This window comes from Sander vitreus, chromosome 15, assembly GCF_031162955.1.
Source record: "Sander vitreus isolate 19-12246 chromosome 15, sanVit1, whole genome shotgun sequence".
NCBI lineage: Eukaryota > Metazoa > Chordata > Actinopteri > Perciformes > Percidae > Sander > Sander vitreus.
In genome coordinates, this window is record NC_135869.1 from 27713812 (window position 1) to 27729638 (window position 15827).

The window sequence follows — 15827 nt, forward strand, 5'->3', positions numbered from 1 at the left end:
AAGCCTCGCCACCCCAGTTGGCAGCAACGAATTAAAAGTTATGTCCGACCATCCAATGTCCGACTGCAGTGAATGCAGCACGAGATGACGCCAGAGCTGCAAGAGCCTGATTTGTTTGGAAAACTTTTTTTTTGTTTATTTTTTTATTGTAAATAAAGGGTACAAATCACATGTGAATAGCCAAAATATACATAACATACTGGAAAACTGAGTGGCGCAAAGCGAGGGAGCCAGGAGTCGTGAGGAAAGGAGACACACAGGAGGAAAGAGGTCAAAACGGATTAACTATCTATCAAGAAATGACATTATAACGAAAGCACAGTGCTAGCATAGTTGCGATGCTGGTTTTGAGATGATAAAAATCAGGTTGAAGAAGGTTATTTTGCTAACTATACATATAATGTTACTTCGGTCTGACGTTTGTTCTGTGTAAAGTAGGCTACAAAATATTGACTCAACGTCTGTCAAGGAAAACATTGTAAAATGACGTTTAATCTTACAGAAATGAAGAGGAAAGGTAGCATATGTAGTTTTTTTTTCTCACCAAAGAGAAAGGCGAGAGAAATAGAAAATGAACAACTGAGCAAGGTAGACGGAGAAGATGAGGTGGAAGGAGAGAGAGAGAGAAGACGAAGACGAGGTGGAGAGAAAAGGGCAACAGAAAGGTGACAGAGAGAGAATACAAGGCCAAGGCGACCAGGGACAGGAGGAGGTGGGAGAACACCACAGAGGTGAAGATATGGAGGGAGAGCACCACCAAGATGAGGAGGGAGAAAGCGAGAGACAAGACACCGTGCAGGGCTCAGACAGTGAAAGGGAAAGCAGAGTGCCTGGGCTGGGCCATCACCAACGAGCTCCAGTCGAGCTGCTCCACATGGTATGGGAACTGATGCTGCATATATAGGCTACTACGTTACATATGAATAAGAACAACAAATGACAAAGATGGACATTTTTATAAAATGTAAGTAATGTTACTTAAACATCAAATATAAAAATTCATGTTTGCTTAAATATGAATAATTAGGGAAAGTTGTCAGTGTGATGAGATGGGGAGATGTTTTTATATTTTGTGTAGAATGTATTTTACATCTATTGCTCAGATTAAATATAAAATAACCTAAAAATACTCTCCCAGGCTAAAATATTAGTGTGTGTTAACACAGTCTGATGGTTATAACTAATCAACGACAGTTCCTAATCTTGTACAAATGCTGCCTGCAACGCTGCCTCTCTCACACATCTGCCGCTCATCACCTGTGTCACATCTCTCACACATCTGACGCTCATCACCTGTGTCACATCTCTCACACATCTGCCGCTCATCACCTGTGTCACATCTCTCACACATCTGCCGCTCATCACCTGTGTCTTACCTTACCTGGGTCTTACCTCACCTGGGTCTTACCTTAATGCCTTTCCTGTGATGATGCCCCTTACTTCTATCATACTTCTATCTCCTGTTAGTGAGATCTCATGGTATGGTCACTTATTCCTAATATGAACTGTTTCAAATGAAACCTCAAATGCAGGACACTGATTGCATGAGATTAAGTGTGTCTGTATGAGTTTGTAAATGGCAGCCTGTGCCCTTTTGTAGTGTGTACAGACTATTTCTCATCAAACTGTGATACAATTCAGTATATACACGTCTGCCATATGTTGCCACCCCTCAAAAATTCCTGCCCCCCTCTCGCCACCCCATAAATATTTTTTCTAGATCCGCCCCTGCTCACAGGGGTAAATGGCAAATATGAACCATAAATCATGTAAATATCATTGGTAACTGAGCTAAAGTAAACATCTGTTAAGTATTGTTACATAAATTGTTATGGCTGTTTTGATCTAAAAGCCTAATAATGTGGTGGGTCCACCAGACCCGGGAACATTGGCTGTGTGACAAAAATATGAACACCACACAAGGGTTAAGACACACAGGCATATATGTAGGTTCCCCCCCCATTAAGGAATACATAGTTAGGTATGAACACACCTCACAGCCTTCCCCCACTTACACTTCAGTCAATCAATCAATCAATCAATCAGTAGCAGGCTTGAAACACACAGGCCTAAGGCAACAATCCAATTAATTAAAAACAATAACAGAAAAACACAGTGTTGCAAGAGTGGATAATATAATTCATTATCTTGTCTTGTGTCTTTCATTAAAAAGTCTAATAGCAGAGAGGACAAATGAATAGCTAACCCTTTTGGTTTTAATTGAAATGTGCAGCAGCCTACTGTTGCCACAATTGCTGAGTTGGAAAACATTACATTTAGCTGACGTGTTCATCTAAAGCAACTTACAGTTGCTATATAAGTCACCCCTAGTCTGGAGCCACTAGGGGTTAAGTGCCTTGCTCAGGGACACACTGGTTGATGTATCACAGTGGGAATCAAACCCAGACCTCCCACACCAAGGGCATGCGTCATATCCACTGCGCCATCACCACCCCTCCTATATACAGTAAGGGATGGGTAGGATCCTTAAGTATCTGCTCAGCCTTACTCACAGTAACATCTGACCATAGCTGAGTGACTGACATCTGACTACATCCAATCATCTTTTTACCTTAGACGTAATACATATATTGCTGTTGGCCTTGGCCTACATCAAGAGGGTCAAACTCAATTTCCCAGAAGGCCATACTGGAAAATAAATTCACATCAAGGGCTAGACATTTTTAGTTTATTCAAATGCTTTTGTTTCATCGAAAAAGTCAAGCATCTTTTACTGATGTCTGATGTTCAGCTCCCTCTTGAGATTTGACACTGTATAGCATGGATCTCTGAGGTTCATCACTGGTTTTAAAGCCCCCTCTCACCATTATGAGCTGTGTGAACGTGTTGGATGGCCTTCTCTATCAACACAGACTTCAACACCGGCATATCTTCATATACAAGGCTATTTTAGGTCTTCTTCCATAATACCTTCTGACCTATATCAGTGTAAATAGTAACAGGATCTTTTCCTTCAGTCTGTTCCAAAGGTTAGAACTGAGCTGAGAAGAAAGGCGTTTTAGGTTTGCTGCTCCCTCTGCCTGGAACAAGTTACAGAAATCTGTAAAACTTAATGAGCTGCTCTCATTGGTCGCTTTTAAGAGGATGTTGATTGACTTGGAGGCAGAACATCTGGCTGCAGATGTTCGGCTTGATGTGTTTAGGATGGTGGTTGACTTTGAGGGATTTGCGGTTTCAGTTGTTTTGTATGTGTGCGTATGGTTGTTTGTATGTGTGTGTATATATATATATATATATGGGTCTGTTTATGTATTTATGTGGTTGTACTGCTGCCTGTCTTGGCCAGGACACTCGTTTTGTTAAACATGCCAATGTAGTCACTAGTGGTCATCCTTACCTTAACCACAACACTTCCACACAATCCCTTTGTGAGCATCAGTGATACAGTATTTGGCTTTGTTCCAACTGCAGTAATGTGTACTTGTAACACCAGTATTCACTTCCCCGCAGTGTCACATTAAAGCTTAAACATGAGTTAGAAATAAAGGCTCTCTGTATTCAAGTTCCTAAATAGAGATGGAAATCATAATTTAGGGTTGTATATCTACACACAAAGTGAGAACCAACGTAAAGTACAGATCTGCTTCAGTGGGAGTTCAGTTTAAAATAATTAAATGTTACTTAATGATTAAAATAAGGTGAAATGATTAAAAATTAGTGACTTTAGCTTGAAATGCAATTGTTTTCTTGCTGAAATTCTGGGTTATTTTATGGATTGTATAGGATTGCCCAAAAATAAGCCTTTGGATTAAGCCCATTCCTTTTTCGGTTGTTAATTGTGCAACAGTGTGTTTTTATCATCGGCATATTCACACAAACGGTCATGCTTTGTTAAGCAAATACAGCATTCATATTCACGTTTCCCTCGCTTTATCAGATTGCCTTCTGCTGCAGTTTGACATTGAGATAGGAACATTACAGCCACAGGTGTAATTTACAGGGGGGACAAAACTGGCCAGTGCAACCCCCCCACCCCAAAAACCTATTTCCTTTACATAAAGACATTTGCACCATAACTTGTTGCAGAAAAATGCACCAGAATGCAGAAAATGAAGTGATGCTCAAAACCTCAAATGTGCTCAACAGTGGAGATCTCAATTCCCCCCCCCCCCCCCTCCCAATGTTGAACCCAAAGTTGCACCCTTGATTACAGCCACCTTTGGTGAATGTCAAATAAATCAACAGAAAAACAAAGTCAAAGTGTGAAAACACCGTTTTATTGTCGCCATAGTCAATGATTTAAGACCAATCAGCAGCAGCGCCTCCCCAGTCAGATGCCTGGGCGGTGGGAGCAGTGGACCAGTCCTCTGTGGCTGGCTGAGTGCTCCAGTCCTCTGCAGGGGGAACAAATAACTGATTTAGCATTCACTAATGACATTAAAAAAATATATATAAAAAGGTATTTTTGAAATGAATTATATTCACCTGTCTTTGTAACAGCTGCAGCAGCTGAAATGGAGTAAAACACAGTTTAGGGTCAAAGAACCAACATTAAATGGCAGTTTTGATGCAAGTTTGGTCCATCCAGGGCTGGGTTCCCCAACTTTGATACTTTAAAGGCACCAAACAAGCTGCCTCTAAAGTCAGAGTATTGAAAAACACCATCATTCAATACCTAAGTAAATCTCAACCACTTCAGTGAACCAATAAGCATGCAGCATGCTTCTACCGAGATCTAATAATGCTTGCGATTGCCGTCTACGTCTTAAGCTTGTTTTTTGGTTCTGCAGAGGCTCCACGCAGAGCTTTCGCCGTAGCCTCCGTAAGTGGCCTGTTTATACTTGTGCGCATCGAGCCGGCATGTGCGTGTGTGTGAGGAAAAAGTGAGAAAGTGACTGATTATCTTCAGAGCGTGTAGCGACTCGAGTCATAGTGAGAAACAAAGAGTCTCCCCTGTTCTTTCTGACCACGGTGGGAAATCTGGAGCAGGAGAAGTTAACCCTCTCCTTGATGTCATGTTGTTTATGGAGAAGGAGAACCAGGAAATGAGCTGTGGGGGGGATGCAACACTACCAAGTCACAGCCGAGCCACGTGCATCGCCGCGACGTGTGGTTACATTTTTCGAAAACTGCGTTATGCACAGACGGGGCTCAGTGTGTTCTGTTATTTTGAAAGTCTTAACTACACCGAGTCACAGGTGTAAAGGAGCTGGAACAAAGGGTTTGTACCACAGTGTTGTCATGTTTGGTTAAAATTCTACGAAATTGGTATTCAATATAAAAAAGGTATCGTTGAGGAACCGGTATCAAAGTTATAGTGAAGATCTTTGAATCATACCCAGTTCTAGATCAATCCAAAGGAAACTTGTGATCTTACCTGTAGGGAACTGTTGGATTGGCACAGATGGCACAGCAACACCTTCAGACCAATCAGCCACCTCAGGCTGAGTGAACTCGGCTGCGGGAGCGCTCCATTCACCCTGGAACTCCTCCTTTCCTACAGCCTTCTCAGCAGCAGCCTGCTCCTCCTTCTCAATCTGCATTAACAGAGTGCATTAGAATGGGCAGACCACCTGGTCCAGGGTTCAAAGTCAAGTTGTACTTGCCTGAAAACCGTTTCTACAGGCTCCTGTGCTAATGGTTTATTAGACAATTAATTTACAATGTCATGACTCATGGACAGTGTCATAGGTGTTAAAGCTCATACTGAAAGTGAAGGCCTTTAAAAAAATATAAACTATCAAATGTAACTGCAAGAATTAACTAAAAGACAGTTTCTATCCAATTAGTTTAACAGCATACCATTTTAAGGTACCCTGATTTGGGGCTGTGCAATTAATCACATTTTATTCTTCATTTTATCTCAAACTTGCAGCAAACTGCGCAAAACATTGTTCTATCGGCATACTCTGCCAGTGCCACCCAAGAAACGGATACAATGATCGGAAAAAAAATGATTTAAAGCCCTTTCGGTTGTTCTATTTGATTGACCAAGGTGGCGTTCTACTTATACCGGGTCACTGGGCAACCCTCATCGTTAAACCCTGTTGTGTAACCCTTACATACAGCAACCTCAAGCCTTTGTACATTTCTCTCAAGGTGCACTGCATTAGTCTTACCTCTTCAGGATCCCTGTAGAAGTACAGATCTGGCATGACCTCCCATGGGTGCTCCCTGGAGATGGTTCCCCTCATCCTGAGAACCTCCCTGGCCAACATCCACCACATCAGACCCACTGAGTGGTGACCCTGAAACACAGGCACAGATTGGCTATGAATAATGTAGCGTTGCACGTTCTACAATATTCACAGTGGCATGAATATCAGGGTACCCCCAGGGTTAAACAAAACAGTTTAGACATTTTGTGGCAAGACCTTGACCTCCATCCCCTGAGTGGTGCAGAGAAAGGAGGTTAAAAAGGCCAAGCATTTTTAATTTAGCACACGTCCTACACCCCGCACCACACAGACAGGACAGCGCCGGGCTCTAACGGTGTGCAACTTGCAAAGATTTACAGTCAACATACAATGGCTTCTTTTAGTTGGTCTTACCTTATTGTTACAGGGGATGGCGATGTCCACATATCCGAGGGGGGAGTCAGTGTTGCACAGGGCAATGGTGGGGATGTTGACGTAGGAAGCCTCAGTCAGTGGCTGATGGTCAGCACGGGGGTCTGTCACAATCAGGAGACGGGGCTCCCTGAAAGCTGCCTGGATCTGATTGGTGAATGTACCAGGGGTGAACCGACCGTGGAAGGTGGTGGCACCAGTGGCAGAGGCAAACTTCAGCACTGCTCTCTAAAATGGCCAGAAAGAACCAATTAATTACTCAAAAGCTTGTATAGCAAATTTCTGCAACAAGCCAACTCAAAATGCTTTACATACCACGTTAAACAGTTAAAACTGTTAAAGACTACATAAAAAGAGCTAAAACAGATTAAGACAGGTATGAAATACAATAAATGCAACCGAAAGATACATTTTTTTTATTTATAAATGTTTTGAACTGTGGCTCAGGTCACTATCAAACCCCAATCATGGGACAGCAGTCCTAATGGTGTTAGCGAAAACCCGGCCGGCTCAATCTCGCACACTTCCGACACCTGAACACCGACATCAGTGCCCGGCTTTAATGGTGTGCTTATAGTTACTGTACTAATGGCCCACTGTGTAAAGAGGCAAACACAACAGTACAACAATTAAGTTGGAAGAAAAAAAAAGTTGCACTACAACAATGTAGATTCTCAATTTGACTGCTAAACCCAAAATCCAATAGGCATTATCCAAAAAGTAAAGAACATGTGGTACATCCCAGGTTCCCAAGTTGACAAAATACTCTTAGTTAGGGCTTCTTCACACTGGCTGCGTGGCCAGTTTTATTTTGGTTAACATGTTAGAGCGTGCACACTGCCTGCGTGACACGCACGTCTCGGGTGCAGCTCAAATGCGTGCATGCTAGAAATAGGACACTTATTTTTCACGTGACATGCAAGCGTGTTGGAAGCATTTCCAGGCAAAATAGATGTTTGTCATTTTGACAAATACATTTAATAAATGACATTTTGATGTTTGAAAGTCTCGAGGTTTTGACATGAATGCAGATATAAATGTCATTTAATATTTAATATGTAATATTGCACCTGTCAATACAGAAGGAAATATTCTGGAGCCTATTTTGCCGTCAATCCTGCTGACGTCTTTGCTGTAATCAGATCAGAGAGAGTGTGTGTGTGTATATATATATATCATGAAGTATACTACTGCTTGAGTGCAGTACATTTCCCCATATGTCGAACAAGGATGATCCAAATCACGTGACTTTCTAGTATCTTCATTTTATCAATGGGAAACATCCATGTGTACAGACAAGGCTAGCAACAGCAGCATCAGACACGTTTCTAGTGTGAAAAGACAGAAAACGCCACGCAGGCAGTGTGGAGGAGGACAATAAATAAAATGCTGACACGTTCAGCACAGAGCCTTCTTGGAAACTTGAGATGTGCTACATTTTCTTCACTTTTTAGGACAATAATTAAAGACATCAGGAGTGTGTTGCTTTACCTGTCCAGTGTTCCTGGAGGAGATGACGCACACATCAGCTGGGTTTTCGATGGCGACGATGGCCCTGGCAGCCAGCAGCAGCTTCTCCCAGGTCTTCTTTAGGTTGATGATGTACACACCTGGTGATAAAGGGAGGAACCCAGAGCATAAGGAGACATTCTAACTTTATTGACATGCTTAACCACACTCCAGCTTTAAACATGACTGAGCCTCTGACATGGGAGATTACTGGGAGAGAAGGGGACTTCACAAGCATGTTTAAGGCTTAAGCCTGGAATGACTACAAAATAGAAACCTCCGTAGACAAAACATGTCATTAAAACTTGTGTGACAAATGTCAAAAGCTAAGCTTTGTCTAGCTGCTTTGTCTGGGAAGTGATTCTCAAACTCTGAGTAGCAAACTCCGATTTATACGTCTGTTTTTAAAAGATCGCGACTGGAAATGTACACAAAATGGTTGCATCGATAATCAGTTTAGTATCCAATTGTTAGCCTCTGAATCGAAAGGTGCCAAGAGATTCCCACCCCTAGTAATTACGGTGCAGCAGAGAACCTTAAAAAGAAGGTTTTTACGGTCTTTCATCATCATGTAACAGGCTCTCTTCCACCACTCACCGTCGCTTTTTCTCTTGTAAACATACTGCTCCACCTGGAAGTCCAAGTTGGTGCCTCCCAGATGGGTTCCTGCTGCCAGAAACTTCAGCACATCCTCCTCCTTCATTTGAAGGACATCCAGACCTCCGGACATCGTGACCACTTTCCCTGCGTTACGAGTGATGGGAGAGCTGGAAAAAAGGATTAAAAAACATTGGTCAAACAACGAAAGGTTAGCGGCATGTCGACTCATTGTGGGCAATTTAGAGCTGCAGTGTTACATAGTCCCATTTCTGGTTATATTTGTTTTTAGTTATTTAAATGTTCAGTTTTAGTGACTTGCATGTCATTTCTATTCCAGTCACTGTAGTTCACTTTTAATGAATTTTCTAAACTGCTTTGTGTATTTATTTTGTGTAATCTCTGCTAGAGCAAGTATTTGTACCTCTGAGAACACTTCGGCCAGGATTATTTCTTACTAAGAGAGTTTGAGCTTCATATTTAATGTAAGACGTCTCAGATGTCGCTGGCTAACCTTAGCTAAAGAAAGTGCAAATGCTATCTTAGTTAATTGACGGGATAAGTGAAAAAGCTTAACGTGGCTTAAGGTCGGAAAACAACGATCAATGACCACCAAATTTCTCATGGCCATCTCTTGTCATGAACACGTAAAGCCTGTCAAAAAACTAAACCAAAATCCAACGATTACAGAGTTCTCACATTAACGTTTTCTCCTTCATTGGTGCCTATGGCGAGGAAAGGCTTAAGGTGGTTTAATGTACCTGAACGATGAGTTTTGCTCCTCATAACCACTGAAAACTGTCAAAAAAGCAAACCCAAAGTCCAATTATTATGGACATTATCTGACATTCATTTGGTGATCATTGTTAGGTAGGTACATTAAACCACATTAAGCTTCTTCCTTACAATAGGCTCTAATGAAGCAGTAACGCTTAATGTCAAATAACGTCCATAATAATTGGATTTTGGGTTAGATTTTTTGACAGTTTTCAGTGGTTATGAGGAGCAATATGAGAGAGAAATTTAGTGATCATTGATCGTTGTTTAGGTACATTAAACAACGTTAATCTTTTTCACGTTATGACTTATAAAGCCCACGAGAACCGTGGAGAGTCAACCCACAGCGCTCCGCTGCCCTGCTGAAAACGTGAAGCAGAAACGCTAAATGTCAGATAACGTCCATAATAACTGGATTTTGGGTTAGCTTTTTTGACAGTTTTCAGTGGTTATGAGGAGCAATATGAGAGAGAAATTTAGTGATCATTGATCGTTGTTTAGGTACATTAAACCACGTTAAGCTTGTTAATGTTAGGCGTTTTCGAATGAAAAAGTACCGGCAACGTGAAGTGATGAAGGTCCAGGTTAGCGCCACTTCCGGACAATGGAAACCTTATGAAGACAGCCAGCTCAAGTTAGCCATCATGAAATATTAGTAACAGTTCAACCAGTGATGGTTGGTTAGTTACTGATAGTAACTCACTCCTCTGTAGTCAAATACACAGACTTTCACCGTTACACGCTTGGCACCGATGACGTATATTACTCTTCCTTCAAATTGTAGTTTCCTTGTTTTTAGAAGGCCTTTGAAAGCGTAAAACCACGCTAAACCGTGTGCAAATACTTCATCTTATCCGTTCATCTCTAATGGCAGATACTTTGATAAGTTCAGCTGCAACTAGCTATAATGTCTAATATGTATTTAGAGTCAGGCGCGAGGGGGACACTACGAGGTGAGCGCGTGTCAACGGCTAACAAGTTAGCTTGGGACGTTAGCATTTTCTACTTTGGGATCATTTCAGACGACAAAGACGCGATAGGTGGGTGTTGTATGGTTCTGTGGCGTGCTTTATAAGCAGCCCGTCATTACTTAAACTTGTTGGCGTCATTTAAAGGTTTATTATTAAAAAATACGACGGTTGAAAACTCACCACGAAACAACGCCGTATGGAAATCTGACCAGACGGTGAAAAAGAGGGCGCTGGGAGGAAATGACGTACTATAAATACCACATTTCCAAGCCTGTGATTGGTTGGTTGTTGAGAACGGGGCGGGTGCAGTTCTGTGAGTTGGCCACTAGGCGGTTCCGTGTGCCATGATGGGAGCAGAGCACCAGCACAGCTCGGTATATCACTACCCGATGTGAGGCGAGTGCAGATGCGCATGCGCAGACAGGGTATCCCATATTAAGACAATGGCGATGGAAAGACCATATTAAGACTAATGCCGAGACGCAGACTCCTCGGTGAAAGACTGACCTGTGTCGCAACTATATTTGCTATAGATAAAGAGTTCCAGGCCAAGGGAAAATAATATGTACACAATGTCACAACGAGTTGAGAAATAATTTCTAAAAAACGTGTCTTATGCTGTTATACAGGCTTTGGTCTTATGTGGAGAAAGTGTATGATTATTCCGTCATTTCAGCACTATATATATTTATATATCAATACAGCTGAAGGAAACATATTGTTATACTGTCTACTTAACAGTATTTTTTATTATATATATATATATATATATATATATATATATATATATTTCTTACTGTCCTTTCTGTTTTTATTCTTTAAATGTTAAGTGAGTGTAGTACTTTGAAAGCAAATATTAACCAGAGTCAAATTCCTTGTTTGTTTACGCAAACCTGGCCCAAAAAAAGCTGATTCTGATTCTGAAATCATAGTGGGAGTCTGAACAGACACATAGGTGCATACGTAGCTTTAGGTTAGCCTTCAAGTTGTCTTTGGGTCCAAATTTGACCCATTTTCTAAACGTCTATATCAGAAATATGGCTCTTTTTAACTTCCTAATCTTAATTAACCAAAAATAACACAGATGGATGATTCCACGCAACATGCTTTGCAAGTACAACAAAAGATCGGATCTCTAATTTCATTGAATTTGGGGTATTTTGTTACATTTTTTTGCATTTGAAAAAGACTGAACATTGACATATACCAGTCTGTGATTATCCTTCCTTTAATATTAGTCTAAATAGTTCATAATTTCGGCTTTTTTAACTCAAGAATTAGGTATAATGTCCTATAAATGAGGTTTTGTATTGACCATGAATTCCAAAAATAAGTGTAAAACTAGTAATAAGTTGGTGTTAGTGGTGTTTATACATGGTAGAGAAAGGAAGTGTAAAACGGCAACAAAAAAGGGCCAAAACATTGAAACAAGCACAGAAAGTGTCGTAAAAAGGGACAAAAACTTCAGAAAAAGGGTTGATTTTTGGGATTTGGCCCGGGGGGACGATGCACGGTCCAATGGAAGTGATGTGTGATGTGTTGATTTAAAACTTAGTTTTTGGATGAGTACCAAGGACATTAGAGGCTACAAATAAGGCTAAAAAAGAAGGAGTGGGGTGATGAGTCACACAGTGGTTTGCCAAACATGTTTGTTTTCCCCAAAGAGCAAGCATTTAGTGTGACAGTGACGAGGAAAAACTCCCTTTTAGGGAGAAACCTGGGACAGACCCAGGCTCTTGGTAGGCGGTGTCTGACGGTGCCGGTTGGGGGGGGTGATGAACAGTGGCAATAATAGTCACAATAGTAGTTCTAGTAGTTCATGGTGTAGCAGGGCACTGCAGGGCTTTACAGGGTGTAGCAGGACGTAGCAGGGTGTAGCAGGGCACGGCAGAGCGTAGCAGGGGGTAGCAGGGCACTGCAGAGCATAGCAGGACACTGCAGGGTGTAGCAGGGCACTGCAGAGCATAGCAGGACACTGCAGGGTGTAGCAGGGCACTGCAGAGCATGGTAGGGTATAGCAGGGCACTGCAGAGTGTAGTAGGGCACTGCAAGGTGTAGCAGGGCACTGCAGGGCACTGCAGAGCATGGTAGGGTATAGCAGGGCACTGCAGAGTGTAGCAGGGCACTGCAGAGCATGGTAGGGTATAGCAGGGCACTGCAGAGTGTAGTAGGGCACTGCAAGGTGTAGCAGGGCACTGCAGAGCATGGTAGGGTATAGCAGGGCACTGCAGAGTGTAGTAGGGCACTGCAGGGTGTAGCAGGGTGTAGCAGGGCGTGCAGCAGGACCACGGCGACAGCTGCAACCATGATTTGGTGCCACCCTTATCCCCAGAGCTAGGTTAGTAACAAGCATTTCTGGGACATGGATGCACACAGATAGAAAGAGAGAGGAGAGAGGAGCTCAGTGTGACAAAGGAAGTCCCCCGACAGTCTAAAACTATAACAGCATAACTAAGAACTGGTCCAAGGCAAACCTGAGCCAGCTCTATGAGGGCTGGTAGGTGAATCTGACGACTATGAAGAGAAGCAGAGAAGAGAATCACTCGCTCTTCAATTCAATTTTATGTAGGCCTATGTCAAATCATAACAGCGTCATCTCCGGACACTTTACAGACAGAGTAGGTCTAGACCACGCTCTATAATTTACAGAAACTCAACAATTTCCCAGTTTGACACTGTTTTAAACATTTTTGTCACTTTTTTTCAACGCTTTTTTTATTCATGGTCAACAAACCTAATTTAAATGACATTATACCTAATTTTTGAGTTTAAAAAAAGAAATTATGAATTATTTTGACCAATAGTTTAAGTCAGAGGATGTTGAGTGAATCACAGACTGGTTTATGTTAAAGTTTAGTCAGTTTTTAAATGCTAGAAAATTTAATAAAACTATAAATAAATAAATATTCTGTGTGGGAGAGGTTTAAAGGTACTTTATTTTGTATTTTTAGAGAGTTGTTTTAAGTTATTAGAGTACAAACACTTCAGGTAACATTACTTCTTAAATAATTATTTTCTCAGGCTTAAAATCCTCACAGGTGGCCGGGTTGGTTCAGCGGGTATAGCAGGCGCACATGTACTGAGGTTTATTCCTTGACGGTCCTTGAGGTCCAGGGTTTGATTCCGACCTGTGATGATTTCCTGCATGTCTTCCCCCTCTCTCTCCCCTTTCTCACCTAGCTGCCCTGTCAAAATAAAGGCAGAAACGCCCAAAAAATAATCTATAAAAAAATCTTCCATTACGGGGCGTCCTCTAGCTCACCCAGTAAGAGCGTTCACCCCATGTTGGCAGGAGTCCTGCAACGGCGCAGGTTCAAATCCGACCTGTTTCCCTTTGCTGTGTGTCATTCCCAATCTCTCTCCCCTTTCATATCTATCCACTTTCTAATAACAGGGAAAAGCCCCCAAAAAATAATCTTAAATAAATAAAAAAAAACATATCTTCCATTACAGGGCGTCCTCTAGCTCACCCAGTAAGAGCATTCACCCCATGTTGGCTGAGTCCTGCAGCAGCGCAGGTTCAAATCCAACCTGTTTCCCTTTGCTGTGTGTCATTCCCAATCTCTCTCCACTTTCTAATAACAGGGAAAAGCCCCCAAGAAATAATCTTAAATAAATAAAAAAAACATATCTTCCATTATATGGCTGTGAAGTTGGCATTACATTTCATCCTAGGTGGTGTTAAAAATGTCTTTAAAAGTCTGAAATTGAACTTGGAGAATCCTGGGGGTACCCTGATTAACAGGCATCTTGACTCCCCATGTTACTTCAAACATTATTTACTGAAACTAAACGTTGGAGCCACCAGCATATAACGAACAGAATACTAAGAAATGACATTAATGTCTCTGTAATCAAGGCTGAGAGATGACATGCAACATAATGCTCATTAACACAAACGGAGAAAACAGTGAACTACACCTTTTATTCAGGGCTGTAGTACTCAGGTCCGGTCTTTGGACTCGGTCTGGACTTGGTCTCAACTAGTCCTGGTCTTGGACTTGTCTTGGACTCGACAAAGGTGGTCTTGACTACAGCCCTACCTTTATTATCTATATCAAATGTAATTAAATCCTTCACAAAATTGAAAGCAAAACCAGAATGGATAATCACTTTCTTTCAAAATAAAATGCTATGGGCGCCCATATTAAGAGGTTCACTCCTCGACGCAGCGGCCGCAGGTTTGACTCCGACCTACGGCCCTTTGCTGCATGTCTTTCCCCCCTCTCCCTCCCCTTTCATCCATACTATATAAATAGTTAGTATACTATATAAATACAGGCCTAAAATGGCCCTAAAAACAATCTTAAAAACGTAAGTTCAAGTACCTGAACGGCATGATCTGTTACTTTGCTAAACTGAGCATATTATAAAACAAAGACTGTGGTTCAGCTGTGACGTATAACTATCACAAGCCAGAGATTAGAAAGACATGTTGCTCAGCACATTTGCAGCAGACGGCCAGAACATAGACCAAAGACTTCTTATCACAGCGCTGCGAGGCGGAGATAAGCAGCAGAGGGACAGAATATCAAATAGGAAATAAGGACTAGGAGTGTAGGATTGTCAGACTAAAGTTAAGACATGTTAATCATTCATTACAGATCAGCTACTTAACCCTTGTGTTGTCCTCAGGTCAAATTTGACCCTTTTTCAAAGTTTTTCATATCAGAAATATGGGTTTCTTACAACCAAATTGCCCCAAAATAACTTGGATGCATGTGTGTTTGTTGTATGGAACCCGTGCAACATATACATCCATGCATCCATGTTCTACGCTGGTAATAACATTTTTTTTAAATGGTTTCAAAACAGCATCAAACTGACCAAACTTTGACATAAACCACTGTGATCCACTCAACATCCTCTGATCTTAGCTACTCTATTAGTCAAAATAATTCATAATATCGGCTTTTTTTCAAACTCAAAAATTAGGTATGATGTCATTTAAATTAGGTTTATTTACCATGAATGAAAAAAGCATTGAAAAGAGGGACAAAAACGTTAAAAAAAGTTCCAAAAGCATAGAAAAAGCTGCACAAATGTCAGAAAAAGTTCCAAAAAAAGAGTGCATTTTTCAATTTTGACCCAGAATCACAGGTTCATGGACGATGGTGAAGACAACACAAGGGTTAATACTTTTAAGACCCCGCGGGAACCCTGTTAATGTGCATTCTTCATTATTGTATTTGCTTATATTTCTATTATAACTTGTCATTCATCTGGTGTCTCAATAAATATTCCTGGCTCTTTAAGTCCGATATCTCTGGTTGCAGCGGGCCAGTTTTCAGTTTTTTTTTTTTTTTTTTTTTTCTAGGAAAGCAAAGTTTATTTTAGAGCACATTTAAAGGAACACGCCGACTTATTGGGACTTTGTCTTATTCCCCGTAAGAGTTAGATAAGTCCATACATACCCTTCTTATCTCCGTGCGTGTTGTAACTC

At 41.4% G+C, this 15827-nt stretch overlaps 1 protein-coding gene across 1 annotated transcript; it reads right to left on the bottom strand.

Moving 5' to 3' along the window:
* Positions 1-4216: 4216 nt before the first annotated feature.
* On the bottom strand, positions 4217-10661 carry rpsa (ribosomal protein SA). The gene is made up of 8 exons (XM_078269619.1): positions 10565-10661; positions 8637-8806; positions 8022-8140; positions 6513-6758; positions 6081-6209; positions 5339-5498; positions 4447-4470; positions 4217-4355 (listed from the first exon to the last, which is right to left on the bottom strand). The coding sequence occupies exons 2-8, from the start codon at positions 8767-8769 to the stop codon at positions 4261-4263; spliced, it is 906 nt and encodes a 301-aa protein (XP_078125745.1). The 5' UTR covers positions 8770-8806; positions 10565-10661; the 3' UTR covers positions 4217-4260.
* Between the last annotated feature and the right edge of the window lie 5166 nt (positions 10662-15827).